Below are 27,286 nucleotides of genomic sequence, written 5' to 3'. Positions count from 1 at the left end.
TAACAAAATTATGTGTAAGTCTTGTAATTTATATACTCTTAAGACAATTAAAGCATAGTCTTACAGGAAAAGTGGTAGTGGTTAAAAAAATTGATTAAAGCAATTAGTTCTTAGTGCATATAGGACCCTTTCTTTAGTAACGTACTGGAATTGTACTTTCATATTCACTTGTATGTGTGTCTCTCACACACAGACACACACTGTTGGCATGGTAAGGATCTTTCAGGTATCTAAAAGGACCAAAATTGGGACTTTATCTTAATGTTTAGACAGAGAGGTGGACAGGCATGTCTTAAATGGTGGTTCACTCTTCAATTGCCCGCAACAGTTGGGAGAGGGCCTAACCAAAGCCGGGAACTAGGAATTCAATATATGTCTCTTGTGGATAATGGGGAAGGATCCCAAATATTTCAGCATCACTTGCTGCCTCCCACAGTGAGCATTAGCAGAAAGGAAGAGTGTGGACTGAAGACCCACAAAGGAACTGTGATATGATATACTGGCATCAGTTTTAAGAGTCATCTGTTGGGGCCGGCATTGTGGCATAGGGGTAAAAGCTACTGCCTGTCCTGCTAGCATACCATATAGGCACCAATTCAAGTACTGGCTGCTGCCCTCTTATTCCAGTACTTTGGTGGTATGCCTGGGAGAGTAGTGGAGCATGATCCAGGGACTTGGGTGGGCCCTTGTACCCATGTGGGAGACCCAGAGCGTAATCCTGGCTTCTGACTTTGGATTGGCCCAACTCTGGCTGTTGGGGCCATTAGGGAGTGAACCAATGAATAAAGGATCTCTTTCCCTCCCCACTCTCCCTCGTTCCCTCTGTCTGCCTTCCAAGTGAATGAGTAAACCTTTAAAAAAAAAGTCATCCTAACTACTGTGCCAGTCACGCTTCTCCATGCTTCTGTGTTTTAGCATAATTTATTTGTTTAAAAATAAGAATTACAAAGCAGGGAGAGAGACAGATTTCCCATGCACTGCTCTATTTCCTAGATGTCCTTAACCATGTGGCTAGGTTGGGTTGAAGCCAGGAGTTTTAGCCAGGTCTAACCAGTGCCAAAGGGGTGTGCCAGTATTACAAGTGAAGGCCGAACCTCTTACAGCAGGATGCCAGCCGCTATCCTCCCCTTCTTGGGGTAGTTTTATCAGTGAAATGGTACTTATATTGATTTGGGAGACAAGGAAGTACTTCATGTCTTTTAACATCTAAGCCATTTTGCTGGTGAAAATGAGAACCATTTTGTCTGCAGACATAACTTAATCCGATTGAAACAATTACAGGAATACCTTAAAGCAGTTAGATTATGATTTAATATATTGTGCATCTGTCACTTCCGGAACGCCCTGTTTTTAGGAAATTAATATTTATTTATTTATTTTAGTCTTAAAAATTTTGTTTGAAAGGCAGAATGAGAGTAAGACGTACACACACAGATCTCTGTCCGCTGGGTTCATTCCTAAATGACTGTAATGACCAAAGCTGGGCCAGGCTAGAGCCAGGAGCCTCAGCAGGGTCTCCCATATGGGTGGCAGGGCCTAAGTGCTTGGGTCATTGCCTGCTGTCCCATGAGTATTACCAGGAAGCTGGATTGGAGGTTCAACAGCTGGAGCTTGAGCCTGATACCCATATGGGAAACTAGTATCCCAGCTGGCAGCTTGCACCATAACAACTACTGCATTCTAGTTTAAAAACATGTTTTTCTTTCTTTTTTTTTTTTTTTTTTTTTTAAGATTTTATTATTATTGGAAAGCCGGATATACAGAGAGAGGAGAGACAGAGAGGATGATCTTCCATCCGATGTTTCACTCCCCATGTGAGCCGCAATGGGCCGGTACGCGCCAATCTGATGCCGGGACCAGGAAGCTCTTCCGGGTCTCCCACGCGGGTGCAGGGTCCCAAAGCTTTGGGCCGTCCTCGACTGCTTTCCCAGGCCAGAAGCAGGGAGCTGGATGGGAAGTGGAGCTGCCGGGATTAGAACCGGCACCCATATGGGATCCCGGGGCTTTCAAGGCGAGGACTTTTAGCTGCTAGGCCACGCCGCCGGGCCCTAAAAACATGTTTTTCAAAGGAGGCCAGTATAGTGAATGCACATTAGGCTAATCTGCCTGTTAGCACTGGCATATGCACTGGTTCATGTCCTGGCTGCTCCACTTCTGATCCAACTCGCTGCTGATGGCCTGGGAAAGTAGCAGAGGATGGCTCAAGTCCTTGGGCCCGTTGACTACCCGGAGCATGCTCCTTGCTCCTGATTTTGGATTGGCTGTTGTGGCCATTTGGAGATTGAATCAGCAGATAGAACATCCCTCTTCTTTTTGTAAATATGCCTTTCCAATAAGAATAAATCTTTTTTTTAAAAAAAATTTTAAATTTTTCATTTAATTTTGGAGGTACAAGACAAATAGATGTAGAAAAGTCTTCCATCTGTTTCTTTGCCTTTGGGCCAGGTTAAAGTCGAGAGACTCAAACTTAACTTACGTGTCCTGTATAGGTGGTTTGGATCCAAGTGTTTGAGCCATCACCTGCTGATAGCAGGGTGCTCGTTAGCAGAAAGCTTGTTTGGAACAGTGGAGTTAGGATTTGAATCAGCTACCCTGACAAGCGATGTGGGTTTCCTAAGCAGTGAGTTAGTTAATTGCTATGTCACTTACGGATCTGCAGTTTTGTTATTTGGGTATAGTCATTTCTAAACACTGACCATTTATGGTCCAAATGCCCAGAAATAGAAAATAAGGAATAATTTTGTGAATATATGTGTTTTTTTAAAGTTATTTTTATTAGAAAGTCAGAGGAGGGACAGAGAAGATCTTGCATCTGCTGAGTCACTCCCTAAGTGGCTGCAGTGGCCAGAGCTGAGGTGATCCAAAGACAGTTGTCAGGAGCTTCTTATCTCATATGCAGGTGCAGGGTCCCTGGGTTTGGTTTGACCTCAGCTGTTTTCCCAGGCCACAAGCAGTGAGTGGGATAGGAAGTGAGGCCTTCAGGACATGAACCGGCACCAATATGGGATCCTGGCATGTGCAAGGCCCTATAAATGTTTTTAAATTGCTTTTGAGATTTATCGGTATATATTTCTACCAGTAACGTGTAGTATTATCTATTTCCCTGTGATCATGTAATATTTAGCAATTAAAAAAATATGTGTTTGAAAGGCAGATTGATAAAGAGACACACAGATAGATTTAGCCTGCAGATTTGCGCCCAATGGTTGCTCCCTGGGCTGGCAAAATCTAGGTACCAGGAGCTGTGATCTGGGTCTCGCAAGGAACCCAGATACCTAAGCCATCATCTGCAACACATTGTGGTGTCACAGGTTAGCTTGTTGCTTGCAATGTTGGCATCCCATAGTAGAGTGCTTGTTGGAATCCTAATCTGCTGTATTTCTGATCCAGCTTCCTGTTAATGTGCTTGGGATGATAGCATAAGTACTTGGGTCCCTGCCACCCATTTGAGAAGGCCGGAAGTTATAGGCTCCTGGCTTTTGTCTGATTATTTCAGCAATTTGGGAACTGTGTGAACAATTCTAATTTTAAATTTTTTGTTAATTTCAGAAAAAAAGCATTTCATGTATTTCACTGATAACTCTATTTCTTTTCCTCCCCTGCTGCCTCCCTCAAATCCCCTCTCCTTCATTCCGTTCTTTCCCCTTTTTAACAGGTAGTATTTTGGATTTGTAATTTAACTTACTATTAATTTAATTCCATTGTGGCATCCCAAAAAACAAAATTGTTTTTGAATAATCGTCTTTCTGAGCAAATATGATTCTGTGGCATTAATTGTTCATTACTGACTTTTTAGGCCATGGATCATCTGCAGTCCTTCATTGCAGATTGTGACCGAAGAACTGAAGTGGCTAAGAAAAGATTAGCAGAAACTCAAGAAGAGATTAGTGCTGAAGTAGCTGCAAAGGTAAGATTTTCAGTGATCTTCCTTCTGCTTATTCCCTCCCTAGATGGCTGCAATGGCCAAAGCTGGGTGGGCCCAGCCGAAGCCAGAAGCCTGTTGCTTCTTCTAGGTCTCATATGTTGGTACAGAAGCTGTCTTCTGATGCTTTCCCAGGCATATTAGTTGGGAGCTGGATTAGAAGTGAGCAGCCCCTCCATGAAACTTTTCAAGACTCCTTGGACAGGGTTGGGCAGTTCGCATGGCGGCAATCATAACTTAGCATTTCTGCATTCTTTGTTGGAGTAATTGGGTTGTAGTCCTGCCTCTACTCTCAAGTTCAGCACCCTGGTAATGTGCACTATGGGAGCCACTTGGTGGGGACTTTAGTGCTTGGGTTCCTGCCACCTACCTGGTGAACCAAGAGTAAGTTTTAGTTCTTGGCTTTGACGGGTTGGTCATAGGCTTGAGCTAGTGTGGTTGTTTGGGAAATCAGTCTCTGACTTTGACTTTCAAAATAAATGTAAATACGTGTAACAATCTGTTCAAAACTTAGTGATATAAAGTGTTTATTTTAACTCAAAAGTCTGATTTGTGTTGGTCTTCACTGGACAATTTTCCCTGTCTCGGGTGGACTTAGCCAACATGTGTTGTATTTAGGTAGAGGTTTTTCAGCTATGTTCAAAGGGGTGTCCTGTTCATTTTTGCTTGATGGTAGGAGTGTTTAAAAACATAAAACCCAGTCATATAAATGATTTTCTCTTTTTTTTTTTTTTTTTTTTTTTTTTTGATTTTATTTTATTTTCATTACAAAGTCAGATATACTGAGAGGAGGAGAGAGAGAGAGGAAGTGGAGCTGCTGGGATTAGAACCAGCAGCCATATGGGATCAAGGCGAAGACCTTAGCCACTAGGCCACGCCGCCAAGCCCCATATAAATGATTTTCAACTCTTTGTTTTGCAAATCATGTTTGCTACAGTCCCCTAACCAAAGCAAGTTCATGGCCGCACTCAGTTACAGTATGATGGTTCTCAGCTACCATGATACTTGGAAAAGGCCTTGGATATAGAGAATATTGAAGAGTTTCTGGCATTAATGTGTCATTCAATGACATATTACAGAGGAAAACCAGTTCTCAAAAAGGAGGATAGTAATAACAGTTGGGAGATGTCTTTGTAGAAGGGATATCCAGATTGATTTATTTGCTTTTGCTTTTAATATTACATACTTGAGAGAGATGCTTGCCTGTGTGGCCTCTGGCTAGAGTGGACAGGGTTGGTATGGAGGAAGGTGGACGAAATAAAATTCTGTTTTTTCTGGTGTGGAGGGGGAAGGGAGGGGCTGCTCCTTGATGTCAAACTACATTAGCACCTGGGGCTGGGGGATAGTTATTTGATGAGGCCCTGGAGACCCTAGTGTGGGGAAGAATGTTCTGAAGGTTACTTGAGACATCATCGCCTTCATTGCACCACAGTTGAGAAAATGCTTCCAAGGTCCACTGGCTGACCAAGTCCACCTAAATGGAGCATATATATTGTGATTTTTCCCTGAGGCCAGGGTTTAAGGTCAACAGTCTATAAATGGGGAGTCTCCCAAGAGAGCTTACCTGGGATCACCACATATAGGGTTTTTTTTTTTAGATTTATTTATTCTTATTGGAAAGTCAGATATACAGAGAGGAGGAGACACAGAGAGGAAGATCTTCCATCCATTGATTCACTCCCCAAGTGAGCGCAACGGTTGGTGCTGTGCCTATCCGGAGCCAGAAACTTCCTCCAGGTCTCCTACACGGGTGCAGGATCCCAAAGCATTGGACTGTCCTCGACTGCTTTCCTGGCCACAAGCAGGAAGCTGGATGGGAAGTAGGGCAGCCGGGATTAGAACCGGTGCCCATATGGGATCCCGGCGCGTTCAAGGCAAGGACTTTAGCCACTAGGCCATGCCGCTGGCCCCAAGACATATAGTTTTTAAAAATAGAATAGACAACTATGCTGGCAAGCTGGTATTGTTGGGCCTGGTGCGATGACTCTGGCTAAATCTTCACCTTGCATGTGGTGGGATCCCTGGTTCATGTCCTGGTTTCCCTGCTTCCCATTGAGCTCCCTTCCTGTGGCCTGGCAAAACAGTAGAGGATGGCCCAAGGCCTTGGGACTCTGCACCCACTTACGGGAGACCCAGTAGAAGCTCCTGGCTTCAGATAAGCTAAGCATCAGGTTTTTTTTTTTTTTTTTTAAAGATTTATTTATTTTAATTACAAAGTCAGATATACAGAGAGGAGGAGAGACAGAGAGGAAGATCTTCCGTCCAATGATTCACTCCCCAAGTGAGCCACAACGGGCCGGTGTGCGCCGATCTGAAGCTGGGAACCAGGAACCTCCTCCGGGTCTCCCAAGCGGGTGCAGTGTCCCAATGCATTGAGCTGTCCTCGACTGCTTTCCCAGGCCACAAGCAGGGAGCTGGATGGGAAGTGGAGCTGCCGGGATTAGAACCAGCACCCATATGGGATCCCGGGGCTTTCAAGGCGAGGACTTTAGCTGCTAGGCCACGCCGCCGGGCCCTAAGCATCAGTTTTTGCAGCCACTTGGGGAGTGAGCCAGTGGACAGAAGACCTTTCTGTCTGTATCTCCTTCTCTCTTTAAATCTGCCTTTGCAATAAAAACAACTTTTTAAAAAATTGGTATAGTTAACACAGATTTGGCATTAATCAGGCCTAGAATGTCCACAGCTTTTGCCTTTCTCCCAGCAGTGTTACACTTGGCCTGGCTCTAAGGTAACCTAGGCAGTTGCCTTCAGCTGGGGTTTAAGGATTTATTTATTTGAAAGGCAGAGATGGAGAAAGAAATCTTGCATCTACTGGTTTGCTCTGCAAATGGCCACAGGGGCCTGGGCTGGAGCAGTCCAAAGCTAGGAGCTTTGTGTGGTTTTCCACAAAGCCCAGGACTTGGGGCATTTCCCACTGCTTGCCCAGGTATGTTTTCAAAGAGTTGGGTTGGAAGTGGAATACCTGGGTCTTGAACCAGTACCCATATGGGGAATGTGCGTTGCGGGCTGCTGCTTAACTCATTTTACCATGGTACTGGTTCTGGGGTTGATGAAATTTGAAAAATAAAGATTTTTTTTTTAAGATTTATTTATTTTTATTACAACGTCAGATATATATAGAGAGGAGGAGAGACAGAGAGGAAGATCTTCCATCCGATGATTCACTCCCCAAGTGAGCGCAATGGCTGGTGTTATGCCAATCCGAAGCCGTGAGCCAGGAACCTTTTCTGGGTCTCCCACGCAGGTGCAGGGTCCCAAAGCTTTCGGCCGTCCTTGACTGCCTTCCCAGGCCACAAGCAGGGAGCTGGATGGGAAGTGGAGCTGCCGGGATCAGAACCGGCGCCCATATGGGATCCCGGCGCATTCAAGGCGAGGACTTTAGCTGCTAGGCCACGCCGCCAGGCCTGGAAAATAAAGATTAACAGCACAGACATCTGTTGGAGTTAGATGCGTATGTCGAATTAAAACCTTATAAATGTAATTATCCTCCTAGTAGAATGAACAGTTGTATTGTAGTCAGTATAGACAGTAGATGTATCATGAGGTATTCCCAGGGTGATTGTGCTGCTGCTGCTGAGGAAAAAGAAGTGTCAGATTCTAAAGCAGCAGTTGGGGCTGGTCCTGGCTACTGCCTGGAACTGCTTCTAATTCTCCCAGATGGTTACAGGGCCCCAAGCACTTGGGCTGCCTTCCACTGCTTCCCCCCAGCGTATTAGGAAACTGGTTGGAAGTGGGGCAGCTGGAACCAGTGTCTGTATGAAATGCCAGTTCTGGAGGCAGTAGCTTCTGCTGGGCCACACGCTGGCCCCCTTGATTCCTTTCATTCACATCTTGAGCTTGTGCTGTTTTTAGGCATTGGAGATGTAAAGATGTGCTATACAAGTAGCTATCCCTCAAAGTCATATGATATGTATTAAATTATTTGGCAGTAAGCGTATAGCTCATCTCTCTCTACTTATGTGTTTAACTGGTGATGGGGTGTGATGATTCTTCAGGAATGGTTCACATAAAAGATTGTTGAATTAGATCTTAATGAGTGGGCGTTTACCATATACACAAGAGGTGAGGAAATACTATTCCAGGAAAAGGGACAGTGTAACAGTGTGAAGTCACAGCCATAGACAAAACAGGGAACTTTGGCAAACTAAATAAAATGATAGGTTATGTGGGTGAGGTAAGGATCCAACATCCAGTAAGAGGTGATTTGAGAAGATACTGGGACGGGGGCAGATCAGAGAAGAGAGAAGGTACTTTATACTTGGAGTGCACTAGCTAAAGCAGAGGCTTGAAGTAATTTACATCATACTGCCCAGGACCCCTGAGCTCAAGGCGGGCCTGCCAACATACTCAGACCCTTTAGTGTCTGGCCGGTTCATATGGTCTGTGTTCAGAGGTGTGGTATTTTCGTATTGCTTTAGGCATTTCTTTCCTGGGGATTTTAGTAATACTTGAAAATTTTGTACTCATTCTACTGTTTATTCATGATATATTTATATGTATTTTTTTCCTAGGCAGAACGTGTTCATGAATTAAATGAAGAAATTGGTAAATTGTTAGCCAAGGTGGAACAACTCGGAGCTGAAGGAAATGTGGAAGAATCCCAGAAAGTAATGGATGAAGTAGAGAAAGCCCGGGCAAAGAAAAGAGAAGCAGAGGTAAATTCTTAAGAGTAATAATAGGTAATACTTTGGTCTTTGTATTGTTTGAAGCATGTATATTTGGCTAGATCATTGAATATTTTTTATTATTAAAAGGGAATTAAAGCAAATTTTAAACATGCAAGTAATATGTACTACTGATGGATTTTGTTTCAGAATTTTACTTGGTTTTTGGCATTTATAGCCACTGATACATTGAAATTTAAACTTGTTAATGAAATTAAGCCTGCTGAACTGTTACACATACCCAACATTATGTACAAACACTGCATGTACACTTGGTTACTGTGGTTCCCTGTCTGCCCCCGGACCCCTTGTGATTAAACAGTCCTTGCTTCCTTCCGGCCTACTACCGTCTGCTAGTATTCTACCATTTGTAGTCTCCTGCCTCTGTCAGTTTTGTCCTGATTTACAGTAGCTTGCATGACTCCTATTTGCATAGATTTCCTGGGCTTACGATGCCCCATCTACAGTGTTTCTTCTCATGTCTGGATGTCTCTCCCTCTTTGTTTCCATTCACTTGATCTTAGTCAAAAGGCCGAAAAGTGATCTTTGTTTTCTTTCAAAAACTCGTGGACATGGGACCAGCATTGTGGCCTAGCATGTTAAACTACCCCTCAAAAGCAGGCATCCTTTATGTGATTAAGCAGTCCTTTCTGAATGCTGCTTCACTTCCCATCCCGCTCCTCGGCAATGGCCTGGGAGGAGCAGTGGAGGATGGCCCAGGCAGTTGGCCCTTGTTCTGGAGAAGTTGCTGGTTTCTGGCTTTGGCATGACTCAGTGCTGACTATTGGGCCCTTAATGGGAGCAACCAGTGAAATGGAAGATCTATCTCTCACACTTTTAAAAAATATTTCTCATTTTAATATTGTTTACATTGTTGAGAGGGCCCGTGTGGGCCTTTGATTAGAGTGGGGAGGGTCCATGGTTGGAGGAAGGGAGGTGGGGCATATGTTTCAGTTTTCTTTATTCTTCTGGTCTGTGGTGGGGAGGGGTGGTTATTTTACTGACGCCTTGTAGACCCTGATGTAGGGAACAGTGTTGCAAAGATGTTACTTGAATGGTTTTGATAGTTTGGAGACATTGTCCGCTTTGTTACACTAGGATTGAGATAATCTTTCCAAACTTTATTGGCTGACCAAGAGCACCTCAGTATGCATTGGTAGGCCCAGACACTTGCTACAAACTTGGCCAGGAGGGTTGACCAATTTGTTCTATTTTTCTGCTTTGCAGCCTATTTCAAGGAATTCAACATCCTTACTTCCATTATAAATAAATCTCTTTTTGTTTGTTTTGTTAATTAAAGACAGTGCAACTTGACTGTTAAGGCAAGATGAAGAACTAGAAACTTCCTGTTTTTCCTTCTCCCTTTCTGTACTTTTTATTTATTTTAAGATTTTACTTATTTTTATTGGAAAGGCAGATTTGTAGAGAGGAGGAGAGATGAAGACAAAAAATCTTCCATCCACTGGTTCACCCTTAAATGGCTGCAAAAGCCAGTGCTGAGCTGATCCTAAGCCAGGAGCTTTTTTTGGGTCTCTCATGTGGGTGCTTGGGCTGTCCTCTACTGCTTTCCCAGGCCACAAACAGGGAGTAGGATGGGAAGTGGAGTAGCCAGGTTAGAACTGGGGCCCATCGCCGGTTCTAATCCCGGCAGCCCTGTTTCCCATCCGGCTCCCTGCTTGTGGCCTGGGAAAGCAGTCGAGGACGGCCCAAAGCCTTGGACCCTGAACCCACGTTGGAGACCTGGAGGAAGTTCCTGGCTCCTGGCTTCGGATCGGCTCCAACTGTTGTGGCTGCTTGGGGAGTGAATCATTGGATGGAAGATCTTCCTCTCTGTCTGTCCTCCTCTTGGTATATCTGCCTTTCCTATAAAAATAAATAAATCTTAAAAAAAAAAAAAAGGACCTGGGTGATACTGGAGTGTACAAGGTCCAAAGACTTTACCATTGGGCTACCGCACCAGACCCAGTCTCAAGAAAAAGTCTTGTGATGCTTCTCTTCACTCTGTGTAGAAACTGTTGAGTACCTAATTTTTTATGTGTGTGTTTTATTATTTTTCTCTTTTTGTATGATTTTTTTCTTGATCCATTTAGGTAAGATATGTATTAGATTTGTAAGATTGATTTTATTTTTACTTGAAAGGCAGAGTGACAAAGAGAAGGAAAGACAGCTCTTCCATGTTCTGGTTCACTGTCCAAGTGGCTGTAGTGGTTGGAGTTGAGCTGATCTGAAGCCAGGAACTATCCGCTTCTTCCGGGCCTTCCACTCAGATGCAAGGACCCAGGGACTGCTTTTCTAGTCAGTAACCAAGGAACTGGATCAGAAGAGTAGCAGCCAAGACACGAATTGAGTCACAAACCAGTGTCCATATGGGATGGTACCCATATGGGATGCTGGTACCACTGGTAGAAGCTTGATTTACTATGTCACAGTGCTGACTCCAAACACATTTTTTTAGGGATTTATTTATTCTTTTATTGCACAGTCAGATATGTAGAGAGAGCGGAGGAGAGACAAAGAGGAAGATTTTCCATTTTGCATATTGAATCCTCAGATTCACTCCCCAAGTGACCGCAGTGGCCGGAGCAGCACCGATCCAAACCCAGGAGCCTGGAGCTTCCCTGTGTCTCCCACATCGGTGCAGGGTCCCAAGGCTTTGGGCTGTCCTCAGCTGCTTTCCCAGGCCACAAGCAGGGAGCTGGATGGGAAGCTAGGCTGCCAAGATTAGAACCGGCGCCCATATGGGATCCCGGCACGTTCAAGGCGAGGGTTTGTTTATTTGATTGTTTGTATAAAAGACATAGTTCCTGGCTTCAGAGGAAAGAGATCTTTCCTCTGCTTGTTTTCTACTGAAATGCCCCTGATAACAAGGCTCCAGGCCAGGCTGAATTCAGGAGGCCAGAACTCCCATCTAAGTTTTCCACGTAAGAGGTGAGGCCACAAGTACTTGAGCCATCATAAGTGCTTGTCCAGGTGTCAGTTGGGTGTTGGATAAGAAGCTGAGGAGCTGGGACTTGAACTAGGCATTCTAATATGGGATATGGGTGTTTGAAGTGGTGGCTTAACATGCTGTGCTACAATACCCATTCTTAAATTTGTATTTAATTTTTGAAGTCATCTCATGTTCACAGTCTTCTTGAAACTTCATACTGTAGTTGTGGCATTGCTAATAATGTGCTTGTAGCTGAACATATTTAATTAACCTGCCTTAAATTATCATCAGTTGATATTTTTTTAGAAAGGATAATACATTAAAATTTTTCTTACCCTTTGTAGATATCATTCAGCTGCACATATTAGAAAACTTGTGGGTCAGAGGAAGACTGGTTTTTTCATTAGTACTCAGGAACTCTGGGGCTGGTTCATAAATAACATGGCTCCGTGTGGCTCTGTCATGCTCTGTGTAAATAGGTGACTTCTTGCTTTACATTCAGCTGTTCCTCATGTGTTGGGTTCATCTTCCTGATTATCAGTTTGTGGCAGCGATATAGTCTAAACAGAAAATCTTCCTGGTAAGTAGCAAGCAGAAAAAGAAAGCAGCACAACGTTTGAGTTAGCTTGCCTCTTTGTGTCTGAATGTGTGGTTTTTATTTTAAAACCTTTTGCTGGTGCTGGTGTCCTGGTGTAGCAGTTCAAGCTGCTGCCTGCGACTGCAGCACTCCACGTGGGTGTGGGTCCTGTCCCAGCTGTTCCACTTGCAGTCCAGCTCCCTGCAGTGTGCCCGGGAACGGTAGCAGAAGCAGACTGCCACTCATGGGAAACCTAGGTCAAGCTTCGGCCTGGCCCAGCGCTGGTTGTTGAGCCCTCCTGAGGGTACCAGGCGCTGGAAGACTTGATTCCCTCCTCCCCCAGGGAAGAGGTGTCTGGGACACAGGAAACAGGATCTTGTCATTTTTCTTGACAAAACAGACATCCTTTTGGATATTTATTGCAAAGCATTTTTGGTGTTCTCATAGTATATTTTGCTTAGTTATGTACCTTAATGAGATTGTGATTGTTGTTGTTTTCACATTGATTTAGGAGGTTTATCGGAATTCTATGCCGGCTTCCAGTTTCCAGCAGCAGAAACTAAGAGTCTGTGAAGTCTGCTCTGCCTACTTAGGGCTTCATGACAATGACAGACGACTGGCTGACCACTTTGGGGGAAAACTGCACCTGGGATTTATTGAAATAAGAGAGAAGCTTGAAGAATTAAAGGTATATTGGCAAATTGGCGTTGCCTCACTTTACCCCATTTAACTGCTTGCTCTTTTGATTGGTGTTTTTCTACTTGACGTCCTGACTGTGATACAATAGTGCTTCGTATCCGCTAAGTGGAGTTAATTGTGGAAACTCATCATTCAATGGATGATGCCTAACAAGCAAGTTGTGTGTCACTATTCTGGGAGATAGCGGTGTTTGGTGTTAGATGCTGCAGTGGTTTGGGAAATAGATATTCTGACATTTAGGGTGAGGCATTTAAAATGAACCCAACAAATATGTTCTTCATTTATTATTTTTTTTTAAGAGAGTTGTGGCTGAGAAGCAGGAGAAAAGAAACCAGGAACGCCTAAAACGAAGAGAAGAGCGAGAAAGAGAAGAAAGGGAGAAGCTGAGAAGGTATGGGGTTGATAGACGATTGTACCTGTTAGTCAGCATGTGTTGGACCTGGGACATTACATTTTAAAGATATTACCATGCAAAGTATTGTTCATAAAGTACGCCAGTCCTTCGCCACTGGTTAGTTCTGGCTAGTTCTGCCAGGTTGTGAAAGCTTTTTTGTTTTTATGGTTTATTTTAACCTGTTCACAACAGTTTGGGTTAGATTCTATTTTATATTGAACTTTATTTTCTTTATTTTAGGAGCCATTAATGTTTTTATTTTTAAATGCTTTTAATTTAATTATAGCTAGATATGCCCAGTTCTTGGTTATATTTGTATTCATTAAGTAATAACATCTTGTAACTACTTATGGTTAGAATGTTTTGATATTCTCCTAAGTCATTCTTTAAAGTTGGCAACTAAAATCATATAGCATCATTGGTGTAGCATGTCATTGGACAACTTTAGGATAAACAGGCATATCACAAAGGATTTACCTGTAGTTCTCATTTACATTGTCTCATTATATTACAGGTTTCTGAAATGTAAATTCCTTTTCAGATTTTGCCTAATTAAAAGCCTTTTTTTTTTTTTAAGATTTTATTGTTATTGGAAGCCTGTATAGTTCGTAAACACAGTGCTAACATAATTCTGCTAAAAGAAATTTAAGTGCATTTCATTTGTTTTTATGTAACAGGTAATCTTTTAGCATCATAATGACAGTGAAAATGAGATTTAGCTAACTTCTATTTTTAGGAAGGGATTCTTTTATTTATCCTAATTGTTACCTCAGAATTTAACTCTTTGCTATTTTGTATGCATAAAGCTCTTATGGGAATATAGCCTACACATACTATTTTCAAACTGTAGCAATTTAGATAATATTGGATATCGGTTTAAGCTGCAACTGAAGTGATAGTTAAATGGGAAGCCAGTTCTTAGGGCTATACTTTTCACATTTGTGATGATTGTGTATCACATCTTAGTCCTTTTCTTGCCAAGTGGCAAGATTTTTTTTAGGATATTGATGATCAATTGCAGCCCTATTGAAAAAAGTTTTAATCTGTGACTTTGAGGAATGTGTAACTAAGTATGGAGAATGAAACTAAAAGCTAGTGTAAAATCCACTCTCACTTATTTGGTGTTTCTTATAAGGATTTTACCAGTATTAATCTCTATAACCCTTCCCTACCACCAGTGGCAGTGACACAGCACTATCCTTCTTTTGCCAATGACAGATTAAACTGAGGAAAGACAAATAACTTACCCAGGTCACACAGATGGTGAGTGGTACAATCAGAACTGAAACTTACATCTGGTTGAATCCAAAGCAGTGCTTTCAACTACTCTGTTTTTTTTTTTTTTTAAAGATTTATTTATTTTATTACAAAGTCAGATATACAGAGAGGAGGAGAGACAGAGAGGAAGATCTTCTATCCGATGTTTCACTCCCCAAGTGAGCCGCAACGGGCCAGTGCGCGCCGATCCAAAGCCGGGAACTAGGAACCTCTTCCAGGTCGCCCAAGCGGGTGCAGTGTCTCAATGCATTGGGCCCTCCTCAACTGCTTTCCCAGGCCACAGCAGGGAGCTGGATGGGAAGTGGAGCTGCCGGGATTAGAACCGGCACCCATATGGGATCCCAGGGCGTTCAAGGCGAGGACTTTAGCTGCTAGGCCATGCCGCCGGGCCCACTACTCTATTTTTAGCCACAAAACATCCTTAGTGTTTGTTGAGTATTAGCTGTGTTGGGAAATGTGAAGAGTGAATGATTATTGAGACTATCTTAGAACTTGTGAAGAAACATGTTCTGTGATTGAGCTGGGTGTTTGAACAACTACAGGATGAGGTTGTAGCTTCAAACCATATGTATTTCAGTTGATAATAATTTCACTGTTTTCCAAAAAGGGGAAAAAAGCAGTGATAGAAATATAAAAACTGGATTTTTTTTTCTAGGCTGAGAAGTAGTTTCTGGAGAATTTAGTCTCTACAGAGTATTTTTTAAGAGCCAAGTATCCTGACTGAAGGGAGCCAATATGTTCAACATGAAGAAATCTGTAATTTGTGGTATATTTTGGAAAAATTGTATGTATAAGTACATGCCTTATAAAATTAATGTAAATTTTTAAATCATTGCTAATATAATTGGAGTACATGGCACTGTGTTCTAAGAATACATGCTCTTTTTTTAGGTCCCGATCACATAGCAAGAATCCTAAAAGGTTGGTATATTACATGATGGGTATAAGTAAAATCTTTATTGTTCAAATATAGTTTTTAAAAATTACTAGTTTATTGACTGGTCCAGAGGCCTAACCCAAATGACTTCTATATTCTTCACCCATCACCCAAGTCCTTTTTTTTTTTTTTTTTTTTTTAGATTTACTTTATTTTTATTACAAAGTCAGATAGACAGAGAGGAAGACCTTCCATCCGATGATTTGCTCCCCAAGTGGCCGCAACGGCTGATGCTGTGCCAATCTGAAGCCAGGAGCCAGGAACTTCCTCCAGGTCTCCCACATGGGTGCAGAGTCCCAAGGCCTTGGGCCGTCCTCGACTGCATTCCCAGACCACAAGCAGCTGGATGGGAAGTGGAGCTCCTGGGATTAGAACCGGCACCCAAATGGGATCCCAGAGCATTCACAGCGAGGACTTTAGCCACTGGGCCACGCCACCGGGCCCCCATGTTCCTTTTTGAAAAAAGGCTGTTTGAATGTGGGAATATTTTATTTAGCTATGATCAACCTCAATTTTCAACATGAGCCTTTACTTGGCTACAGTGGTGACCAAAGCTGAAGCCTTTTAATTTTATATCATCTGAAAATAAATTCAGCTTAGAAACTGTATCATGTAAATAGTGTGATTTGAACTTTCAGGAAATTATGAGCAAATATTAACAATGGCTTCTAAAAATCTAGTTATTTTGTAAAATAATTTACATTAATGAGATGTCCATCTTACCTGCCCAGATCAGTCATTTTAGTAAGTTGTATAGCTATCACAGTTTAGCTTGGAACATTTTTTTTTTTTATCACAAAGTAGCTTTCTAAACCAAGTTGCATACCTTTTAATGCATGCCACCCTTAGCACCTACACTGTACAACACACACGTTGATCTCTGACCTAGTCAAGGCTGAAAGGAGTATCTTTCTTTATTCCTGTGTATAGTGGAAATGTTCTGGTTGTTTTTTTATAACTTGAGATTTCCAAGATGAGTTCTGCATCTCGTTCCCACCCCGCCCCCAAACTGTGTGCTACTTGAATAATACTGTTTCAGCGTAGTTTGATTGCTTTGGCTAGATTTACTCTAGGCATTCAAAATTATAAAATTTGTCCTAGCTTTTCTAATTTTTTCTTAGGCTTTATTCTTTCTCATGCATTTTCCTTCTGTTCTTTTACAGTAGGTACAGGATTTCTAAAATAAGTTAAAGCATATCGAAATCTGAGTGAAAAATCAATAAAGCAGCTGGATAATAACAATCACCAGTAGACGGTTGTGGTACTTTTTTTAAAATACTGATTTAAATTTATACAATGCTGATTGACCTCTAACAATTAGCATTATAATTTTTATTTTGAAATTTAGCGGTTATTATCATACTAGCAATTTTCTGTGGTGTAGATTTTGCTGCTTTGGCATAGAATTGGCATTAAGTAAGGCTACTGGAGTATAGCTGCTCTTTGAAGAACAGGAGGTTTGAAGCGCAGTGCTGAGGAGGCTGGATGAACATGAAGTCCAATCTCTTGCTGTAGATCCAGGTCCAGAGAGCACCGCAGGCATCGTTCTCGCTCCATGTCGCGAGAACGGAAGAGGAGGACTCGATCCAAGTCTCGGGAGAAACGCCACCGCCACAGGTCCCGCTCCAGCAGCCGCAGCCGCAGCCGCAGCCACCAGAGGAGTCGGCACAGTTCTCGAGATAGGAGCAGAGAACGATCCAAGAGGAGGTATTAATGTGCCGATCCCAGGATCCGGAGCTACCTTTATGTTAGAGCATTGTTTATGTTTACTTATGTTACCAGTTTAGATTATTGGTTTGAAACCTGCATCTGATAATATGTACACATTTGTGTGTGGGTGTATAACATTTTTTCCCTGATCGTATGGCAGTTCAAAAATATACTTATGAGCCGGAATGAGAAATTGGAACTGATGTGTGCAGAGATTACTACTCTTCTCTGCCTTTTGTGACTTTGAAAAATCATTTTATGGACAAATGTTTTCAGATTTTCTTTCTTTTTTTTTTTTTTTCCCAGTTATGTATTAGCAAAGTCTGGGCTCTGACAAATCCTTTCATTAAAAGAATTTAACTTTGTTTGACTTAACTGTTTTCTAAATGTATTTCAGCTGGTTCACTTTTTCAGACCAGACACATTGTAGTATATTCTTACTCAGTCTGCACTGGAGGTATTCATTGCTATCTACCTTTGACTTGATGGGCAGGTCCAAAATCCTATAAATGTTCCTGGAGATGACAAGAGACCTCAAAAGGTACAAGTAGGGCAGACACTAGGGCAAGGTGTGTTTAAGAACTTGGGAATCTATTGACAATGGGCACAGGACTAGAATCTGATTCAGAAAATTAGCACTCATAGTTTGTAGACCTAGCTTCAAAAACCTTACGTCATGTGATGGCCCTTAAAATGGTACTTTCTAAGGATTGTAAACAATTAAATTTTTTCTTGGCAGTTATTGAGCATATTATGTGATAAGTCTTTTGAGTGCCTAGTATCCACCAGTTCTCTATAAATTGCTCCATGTGAAGTCCAGAAACAGAATCCACAGAAAGATATTAAAATCTTTCTTCCCGCCTCCCCACCTTGGCTCTCAAATAGCCATTTCTTAAAAATTATTCAGAAGCTGAGTTGTTTAATAGGTGCTCAATCAACATTTTATTTTTTATATTCTGGTGTTGTTCCACGTATTCTTAAGGTAACTTTAAATAGTGATAATGTATATTTTCTACTCTACAAGTACAAAATAGACATCATTGACAACAATTAGCCTGGTATAAGATCATATATGTATTATAAAGTGCTAAAACTGTGTTTTAAGTAATGCAAGACTTTAGATGATAGGAACACCACCAGTAGTCAGATGGCTTCAGGTGGGAGTTCAAGTGGGTTTGATCTGCACAGGTAGAATCAAGAATATAAGGTGAGCGGAGAGTGAGCACCTGCAGTCTGCTGAAGGCCATGTGTCGGCCTCTTGGGTCACTCTCTTGAAAGAGGGCTTCGCGCTGCCCTTAGTGCAGTGTCCAGAAAAAGCATTTTTGGAAGTTCTCCATGAGTCTCAACTACACACTAAATTCTAAGAATCGTGCTGCTTGTGATAACATGCCCAGCTGTCCCTGTTCCTAGGGTTTACAAACTCTTCAATGTCTTCATTGGTAGTGGTGGTGGTGGGAAGGATGGATGTGAAGCCTCCTTATTTAAGATTGTGTTATCTTAGTAGTCTCTAATGCCTCATGCATTTATGAAACATAGGAAGATTTTCCACCGTATTATGTGTTACCAGCTGAGCTGTTCAGCATGTTCGTAGAGGCTTATTTTTGCTTCTCTTAAGCACTTCTCATTTTTGAATTTGCATTCTCTTCTCATTGTTTCTAGCAAAAATTAGCCGGTACTTGCTATTAAAATCTGTACAATTTTTACATAGAAGATTGACATCAAGCTATTGTTATTTGATTTAAATTTTTAAGACAAGTTCCAACTGAAACTCTTAGGTTTTGCTGTTCTCCTGCGCCTCCTGTGAAGTGCTGGTCTCTGGTGTGATAGATGATGTTTGTGAGCTGTCCTCAGGAAGTGAGGGAAGAGCAGTGGCTTTCAGCACAGACTTCACAGACCACTTTGATTTAGTGGGCTTGGTGGCTAACTTAATTATCCCACCTGTGTTCTCCGTCTGCTTAGTAGATAGAGATACTACGAGTATTTACTTTATGAGTATTAGTAGTTTTAGTGAAAGTAATGGAAGCAACTCGTGTGGGATATTGTAATCTCAGAAAACTTTAGATGAAACTCATCTCAGTTGTATTTCAGTTATTACTGACCTCTGGGACTTTGCAGTCATCTAGGATCCTTTCTCTTAGGGTGGCATTCTGTTCATATCTACCACTACTAAGGCTGTGGGTACAGCTGGTAGTGACTTGCAGTGACTAGACTTGTACTGTGGGGTTCCCCCACTACATGCCATGTTTTAACTGGGCTTATCAAAACCTAAAGTAGAATTTTCAAAGATATTAGTCTTTTAACTTTTTTTTAACCCTCAACTATATTTCTTAAACCAAGTACAGTATTTTCCTGAAAGTATGAATTGACTTCAGAAAGTTCATAGAAAATAGACTTGAAAGATTAGTTTGGTGCCAAAAGAAATTTTGAAATCCTTGCCTGCAGGGGATATTGAAGGAGCTGATGAAAATGTACATAATGTAAAAACTGTGCACGGATTTCCAAAATTGTTGGATCAAAACATCTTCACTTTTCTATGAACTTTTTGAAGTACCCTGTATCATTCTCATCTTGGCAGTGCCTCACATCCTAATTCTGAACATGGGTTAAATGAGATAATTTTTGTAAAAGTGCTGTCACCTGTAAAGAACCAAATAAATGTAATATATGTTACTGATTCGTTCTATATGTTGGAAGCATAGACATTTCCATATTTATTCTAACCCTACAATCTCTTGTTTCCTTCTGATTGAATCACAAGAACTTTTGGTTCGCCTTATTGAAATTGGGTGTGGGAATGGAGAAGATAGTGCTAAGAACCATTTATGGTTAGAGATCTATTATATAGTGTGATCATCTTTGTCTTTCATTATTTTTCTGTTGCTTGAATGAATGAACTAAGGAGGAATAAAACAGACTTTAAAAATAAGTGGTTATTTAAAGCTTTGTTATTGAGTAACTCATCTAAATCAAGTATTGGCAAGCTGTTGCCTGATAGGCCACATCAGCCCTTTGGACCTGGTTCTATACAGCCAGCAAGCTATGGGTGGTTTTTACACTGTGGAGGGGTTAATAGAAGAGGAGAAAGAATAGGACAAGTGACAGAGACTGTGTGACCTGCAACAATTGTCTGACCAGAGGGCAAACGAAAGTTTAGCTGACCCCTACGCTAAGTCCTTAGTTGCTATTTACTTTGGCATTGTTAAAGCATTTTTTAAAATCAGATTCGGCTTTCACTTTTCAAGGTTATGAATCTAAATAATTTTTATACTATCTTTTTTTGTGAATTGGAAACTTTATGGTTATCTTAGTGAAAATCCCTTGTTATTATTTTAGCTTATGCTTCTTGACCCTTAGCTATTTTTTACCGACCGTCTTGGTTTACTGCCCTTATCAACTAGGGGAGTGTCCTTTTCTGTCAGAAAACTGACTTCTCACAGATGTATCCTTCACTTCTCAGTAACTTTATATTTATCCTATTCTTTTATTTGGATTTTAGGCCTCCCAACATTTTGCTCCTCAAATTAATATTTTTCAGATCCTCAAAAGAAAGAGTCAGAGATCAAGACTTAGCATCACGTGACAGAGATCGAAAAGATAAGAAGAGGTCCTATGAGAGTGCTAATGGCAGATCAGAAGACAGGAGAAGCTCTGAAGAGCGTGAAGCAGGGGAGATCTAATTAGCTGTGCACACACCTTCCCTCCTCAGGCTTCCTGTGGAGCTCCTGTTGTGTAGCTGGCAGCTGTTCAGGGCGCCGCAGGGAGCAGTTCCAGAGAGCGATTCAGTTAGATGTGCAGGAGCTAACATGACCTCAACTCCACCTGTTCCCCTTCGTGAAGCCTAAAACTGCATCCATAGTTTCTGGTGAACCTGTAATACAATTCTAAAAGTACAATTTTTTATAAGACATTGATCTCTTTATTCTTTCAAGTAGGAGTGCTAGTGAATGAATTGTTGATTTGCCTTGGGACTTTTTGAACATTTGTAATATGCTGTCTTCCTTTCTAGTCCAAACAGCAGCAGCTTTGAGAATTAACTCTGATTATTTTCCTCTGACTTTTGTATTCCCCTAATACCTCCACCCTCCAACTATAGAAGAAAGAGGGTGGGAAGCAATGTAACTTCTGTTCTGAGAGTCTCTTCCCACTATTAGTTACTAGCTGCTTACAGTTCAGAGTGTTTCTACTGGAATGTGTGCTGGAGAAATTGCAAATACTGGGTTGGTTTGTTTAATGATATTTAGAGTTGGAATTTGAGCAGCTGTTGCATTACATAGTTTTGTTTTTATTGAAAATTTGAAATCAAACTTGATTTTTCTGTTCTAATGAATTACTATGTTCAGGATGTTCTAAGGGGGGTGGGGAAGGGACTGTTTAATAAGCACTTCCTGTTTTGTTTCTGTGAAGTATAAAGGCTACCCTTATGTAAAAAAAAAAAAACAATAAAATGAAACAATCACCACCACCGCCACCACCGCTGAACTGTAACTTGTCTAGTAAAGTGTCAGTAGAAATATTGCTGTGGGCATTTCCACTATTTCTGTTACAGCATTAGCAGTGCCTTATTGTGCAAGGCACCAAAGGAAATAAATATATACTTGGGAAGATTCCAGATGACTTGTTGATCCCCCTGGGCTCACTCTTCCCGATTCTGCTCTGGTTATTTCAGGCTGTTTCTGACGGCCTCTGTAGAGGGCTGCATCTGCAGAAGAAATTGGGGTATTTTTGTTGCTGTTTTCATTCAACAAGCCTAAATAAAAAATGGTATATATAATTAACATATTGAAACTATGTTTTTGCATATGTGTGTACCTGTCAGTGACTTGAGCAGTAGCTGGCAGGTATCAGTTCTAAAATACCTAAGGAAATTCATGTCCAAATATAATTAATTAAAATCACCTTTCAAGCCCCAGTGGCTCCATTTCCAGTCCACCTCCCTGCTAACAGCCTGGGGAAGCAGCAGAGTATGACCCAAGTTCTGGGACCCCTGCCATCCATGTGGAAGACCAGGAAGAAGCTCCTAGCTCCCAGCTTCGGATCAGCTCAGATCTGGCCAGTGCATCCATTCTGCAGTTGCACGAACAGATGAATGAGGGCTGTGTCTCTTCCTGTCACGTCCCAGCAGCTTCATTTTTGTGTGCAAGGTGGAGTTACAGAGAAAGATCTTCCATCTCCCTAAATGGCCACAGTGGCCATCACTGAGCCATGCCAGGAACTTTATCTGGGTCTTGGAGACCGTCTTTTGCTTCCCCAGGCACATTAGCAGGGAACTGAATCAAAGTGAATGAGCTGGCGCTGAAGCCAGTACCTGTATGTCCTCCCCATCCCCATTTGTGATTCCAGCTTCCTGCTGGGTGCAAGTTCAAGTGCTAGTTCAAGTAGTCAGTCAGGTCTCTGACACTGAATCGGATTGAGTTCCTGGCTCCCAACTTTAACTTAGGCTGTACCTGACTGTTGTGTTCATTTGGTCAGTGAATCAACAAATAGAAAATTTTTCTACCTTTCAAGTAAAATGAGAGTTTAAAAATATTTAGAAGTTGGTCAGTAGGCATAGTAGGGTAGACCTCCACTTGGAGTGCTAACATCCCACACAGGCACCGGTTCAAGTGCTCACTGTTCTACTTCCCCTCCAGCTTACTGCTTATGGCCTTGAAATCAGAGGATGGCTCAGCTGCTTGGGACCTTGCACCCACATGGGAAACCTGGAAGTAGCTTCTGGCTCCTGGTTTTTGATTTGCTCAGCTCCCATCATTGCAGCCATTTGGGGAATGGACCGAGGGATAGAAGATTCTCTCCCCGTGTCTGTAACTCTGCCTTTCAAATAACTTTTTGAACAGTGACAGATGACATGTTTGTGGTTTGAGCTTGAGGCTCCTCTGAGGTTATATGTGGCAGATCGTATGGGCTGCGAATGACGAGAAGGGAGCGACGATCTGTTTGGAGAGTGCACACGAAAGCTGGATTGAAGCGGAATAGCAGAATAGCACTGTCTTATTTCCAAAACCCTTTATTCCAGTCTGACTTTATATTAGCTCTCAAAACTGCAAACAGATGCAAAACTCGTATTTCTGGTTCAGACACGTGAGTTTAAGAGATTGTGGTTCCCTGAAAACAAATATGTTGGGGAAGTTGGACATAAATCACTCGAAAACATTGTTAAAGTTTCTTAGGTGCTTATCTACTAACTATGGTATATCATGAAGTATTTCTGCCAAAGAAGTGTTTGTGTTTGGCCAGAAGCAGTTCATATACCACACAGAATGCCTACCTGTTTCAGGGTCCCTGCCTGGGTTCAAGTCCCAGCTCTGCTTCTGATGCCAGCTTCACCCTAGGGCCCAGCACAATGGCTCACTGACTAAATCCTCGCCTTGCAAACACCAGGATCCCATGTGGGTACCAGCTCATGTCCCTTCTAGCTCCCTGCCTATGGCCTGGCCCAAAGCCTTGGGACCCTGCACCCGCATGGGAGAGCAGGAAGAGGCTCCTGGCTCTTCGTTTTGGGTCATCTCACTCTGGCCATTGCAGCCACCTGGGGAGTGAACCAGTAGGTGGAAGGTCTTTCTGTCTTCTGTAAATCTGCCTTACCAATTAAAAACAAATTAAAATATTCTATACACTGACCTGCTGCAGTGATCTGTACTTGGTGGACTGCTGGCATGAGACTCTTCAAGAAAGCTGGTCAGCAACCTAGTGTGAGATTGCCCTCTCCCACCCGATCCACGGAATCAATCTCAAGTTCTAGGGTGGACAAGCTATGTAACTAAAGGGACCCCTGCACAGGTCACATGTCCGGAGTTGCTTCCCTGGACTCGGGCTAGCCTGAGTCAGAGACTGGCCTCCAAAGTCTAGAAGAAAGCCATTGCCCAAGGAAAAACTAGATGTGGAGTGCAGACAGCAGCTGGCAGTGCCTGAGTGATGGGAAGAATGAAGAGGAGCTCCATGCAGACCAACATGCCCTGGAACAGTCCCAACTTGGCAGGATGTAGAAGGGGAGAGAGAGTGGCTTCAGAGAGGCTAAGGCTCGAGAATTGGCTTGTAGGCTGCTCAGTTTTGCAATAGGCACTGGAGCACTTCTAAAGATGACCTGTTCCCACCCCAACCTGTATACACTGGTCTTGCAGACCATCCAATTTCTATCTTTATCAAAGCAGGAGGTGAATGGTATCAAGACAACATACACACTTACTAGAGGGTGTGCAAGAACTGGAGATCAGCCCTGAGCCTCATGCTGCTTAATTGTGGCTTGCCTCCTGAATTGCATACAGAAACCAACAAATAACAAGTGCTGGTGAGAATGTGGCAAAGAAGTTATCCTAGTCCACTGTTTGTGCGAGTGCTGACTAGTGCAGCCTCCGTGGAGATCAGTATGAGGAGTACTCAGACAGCTGAGACTTGATCTACCATGTGACCCAGCTATCCCACTCCAGGTAATATAAATGAAATTTGCATAAGAGAAAGTGACTTGCAGCCCTATGATTATAGCAGCACAATTCATAGTCACGAAAACAATGGAGCAACTCAGATGTTCACCAGATAAAACAGGTGCACTGGACCCGGGGTGGTAATGGCCAGCTCCTCACCTTGCAACCACTGGGATCCCATGTGGGTGCTGGTTGGTGTCCTAGCTGCTCCACTTCCCATCCAGCTCCCTGCTTATGGCCTGGAACAGCAGTGGAGGACGGACCAAAGCCTTGGGACCCTGCATCCATGTGCAATACCCAGAAGAGGCTCCTGGCTCCTGACTTCAGATAGACTCAGCTCTGGTCGTTGTAGTCATTTGGGGAGTGAGCCAGCAGATCGAAGATATTTCTGTCTTTCCTCTCTGTATATCTGACTTTCCAATAAAAATAAATCTGCACCCAGATCTGTTTCTCATTCTGGTGGATGCCCTGGCCTGCCTGACGTGGTCCACCTCATGTTCTGAAACTTCCAAGTGAGCACCATGGCCTAGCCCAGCTGGACATGCCACCCAGTCCCAGTTTTTGAATGCACCACAGGGCCATGGACAAGGCTGTTTAGCCCAGCCCACGTCTCTCATGTGGACGGATGCCTTGGCCTGACCCACACATGCCTTCTGGTTTTTCCCCTTCAAACCACCCGTCTCGGCTCCCTTGCCTACCTGCAAGTACAGTGGCCCAAATCATGGGATACCCCAGAAGTCATTCCTTTCCTAACATGCACTCAGCCAGTCCTACTTGGATGTGTCCCCAGACCCCCTTACTCTGGGCAATCTGAAGCCGCCCCTCTGCAGGGGGCCATGGTGTCATGTCCTAGACCATGTTCTCTGCCTTCCCCAAACATATATATATATATATATATATATATATATATATATATATATATATATATATATATATATATATATTTAAAAGCAGCTTGGCTGCTTTTTCTCCCAGAAGTTTAACACTTGCCTAGATATAAGGCAATCTAGGCAGTTGCCTATTCCTGGGAGGTAACTGAATATTAAAAACAACTCGGGGCCCAACAGGGTAGCCTAGCAGCTGAAGAGCTTGCTTTGCACACGCTGGGATTTCATATGGGTGCCAGTTCTAATCCCAGTGGCCTAGCTTTCCATCCAGCTCCCTACTTACGGCCTGGGAGAGAGGTTGGGGACGGCCCAAAGCCTTGGGGCTCTGCACCGCATGGGAGACCCAGAAGTGGTTCCTGGCTCCTGGCTTCAGATTGACACAGCTCAGGTCATTGGGGCTGCTTTGGAGGTCAATCAATGGACAGAGGTTCTTCCTCTCTGTCTCTTTGTATGTCTGACTTTCCAATTAAAAAATCTTTAACAAATACAATTTAGATGGCCCCAAAGCAGTGGACATGAAGTCCTCCATCAATGCTCCTGAAAGGATTCCAGTTCCCTTGAGCCTGACGGGACGCCTGCTGACCCCTAAATGCAAACATGAAGTCACACCAAAAATGAAGCAGCCTGCGTGATGGCTCGTGTGGGCAACAGTCCTGTTGAGAAGTGTCTGAGGACAGTGGCGCTGGTGCTGACTTCATTGGGAAAGTCGGGCAGGAAGGAGGCCAAGTAGCTGCCGTCCTTCAGTCATGGAGTCCAGACTTCTCCAGAGTTGCCCAAGCAGGATGCATGCAACTGACAAAGCAAGCCAGGCGCAGCACCCGGGTACAACTGGTGTTTTTCCATTCCTTACCTAGATTCTGAAGCTTGGAAGCAATCCCAGAGAAGCAAAACCCTTGCTTCCCCACTAAGTGAGTTGGATCATGAATCAGCTTAGTAAGTACACAAAGAAGACTAGAAAATAAACACAGCTACTGCAGGGGCCCTGCCGTCATTCATGGGAATCAGGGAAGGAGAGAAGGGCATTTGAAAGTTTCAGGGGGAAGCCTTATTTCTTTTTTTAATTATTAATATTGTTTATATAGTTGGAGGATAAATCCCCATTAGGTCTCCAGTTAGAGTGAGGAGCCTCAAGTTTGGAGGTAGGACAAATGTCTCGCCTTGTTTTTCTCCTGTGTGCACGAAAGGAGATTGCTCCTTGCTGTCAAACTGCATCAGCACCCAGGGATGGGCAGCAGTCACCTTAGAGATCCCAGTGTGGGGGAGAATATTCCAATGTTACTTGAATGGTTTTGATAGTTCTGAGACATTGCTTTGTTGTACTGGGGTTGGGAAAACCTCAGGGCCACTGGCTGACCACGTCCACCTGAGTGTGCATCCATAGACCCAGACACTCGCCGCCAAGATTGGCCAGAGGAGTTGTCTGTCCTGTTCGGCCTTCCATCCTCTGATGAGGCACTTGACATGCTGTGCTGGCTGTCATGTCCCCTGTGTGCGTGTGGGCATGCTGTCGGCTACATGTGCATCAGGAGGCCTAGTCCCGTTATAGGCACTCCAAGGTTGGACCACATAACTTCTGATGTTCTCTGCGGCCAGTTGATTCCAGCTGTCTAGTTGGGGAGATCTCCAAGAAGCTTTACCTGGAGTAACCCCAGCGTGACTCATGTGTACTACCTAGTACAGGGTCAGGTTTGATCTGTAACCTGAACCAGTCAACACACATACCAGTGGATGTAGCTGCCTGGCCAGTTCTACCCCACCCCCACCCAGCTCAGTCCATTGCACCAACAGGTGCCACAGTAATACCCAATAATCCCCACCAGGTCCATCCCAGCACTGGGTTTACATGTCCTGGCATGTGTTGTAGCTTAGCC

At 43.0% G+C, this 27,286-nt stretch overlaps 1 protein-coding gene across 7 annotated transcripts in view; it reads left to right on the top strand.

Annotated features, from left to right (window-relative positions):
- Window positions 1–21,885, top strand: part of LUC7L2 (LUC7 like 2, pre-mRNA splicing factor) — a 41,849-nt gene extending 19,964 nt beyond the window's left edge. For all 7 annotated transcript variants that reach the window (XM_058655071.1, XM_058655073.1, XM_058655072.1 and 4 more), the window contains 7 exons: window positions 3,797–3,907; window positions 8,434–8,577; window positions 12,604–12,780; window positions 13,091–13,182; window positions 15,355–15,384; window positions 16,916–17,107; window positions 20,646–21,885. In XM_058655071.1, coding sequence (XP_058511054.1) covers window positions 3,797–3,907; window positions 8,434–8,577; window positions 12,604–12,780; window positions 13,091–13,182; window positions 15,355–15,384; window positions 16,916–17,107; window positions 20,646–20,787 — 888 coding nt within the window. In that variant the 3' untranslated portion in view covers window positions 20,788–21,885. The remainder of the gene's footprint in view (window positions 1–3,796; window positions 3,908–8,433; window positions 8,578–12,603; window positions 12,781–13,090; window positions 13,183–15,354; window positions 15,385–16,915; window positions 17,108–20,645) is intronic.
- Window positions 21,886–27,286: the final 5,401 nt, after the last annotated feature.

The sequence above is a fragment of the Ochotona princeps genome, chromosome 25 (genome assembly GCF_030435755.1).
Source record: "Ochotona princeps isolate mOchPri1 chromosome 25, mOchPri1.hap1, whole genome shotgun sequence".
NCBI classification, from domain to species: Eukaryota; Metazoa; Chordata; class Mammalia; order Lagomorpha; family Ochotonidae; genus Ochotona; species Ochotona princeps.
The sequence above is the reverse complement of the archived record's forward strand: the minus strand, read 5'-3'. Positions and strand labels throughout refer to the sequence as shown.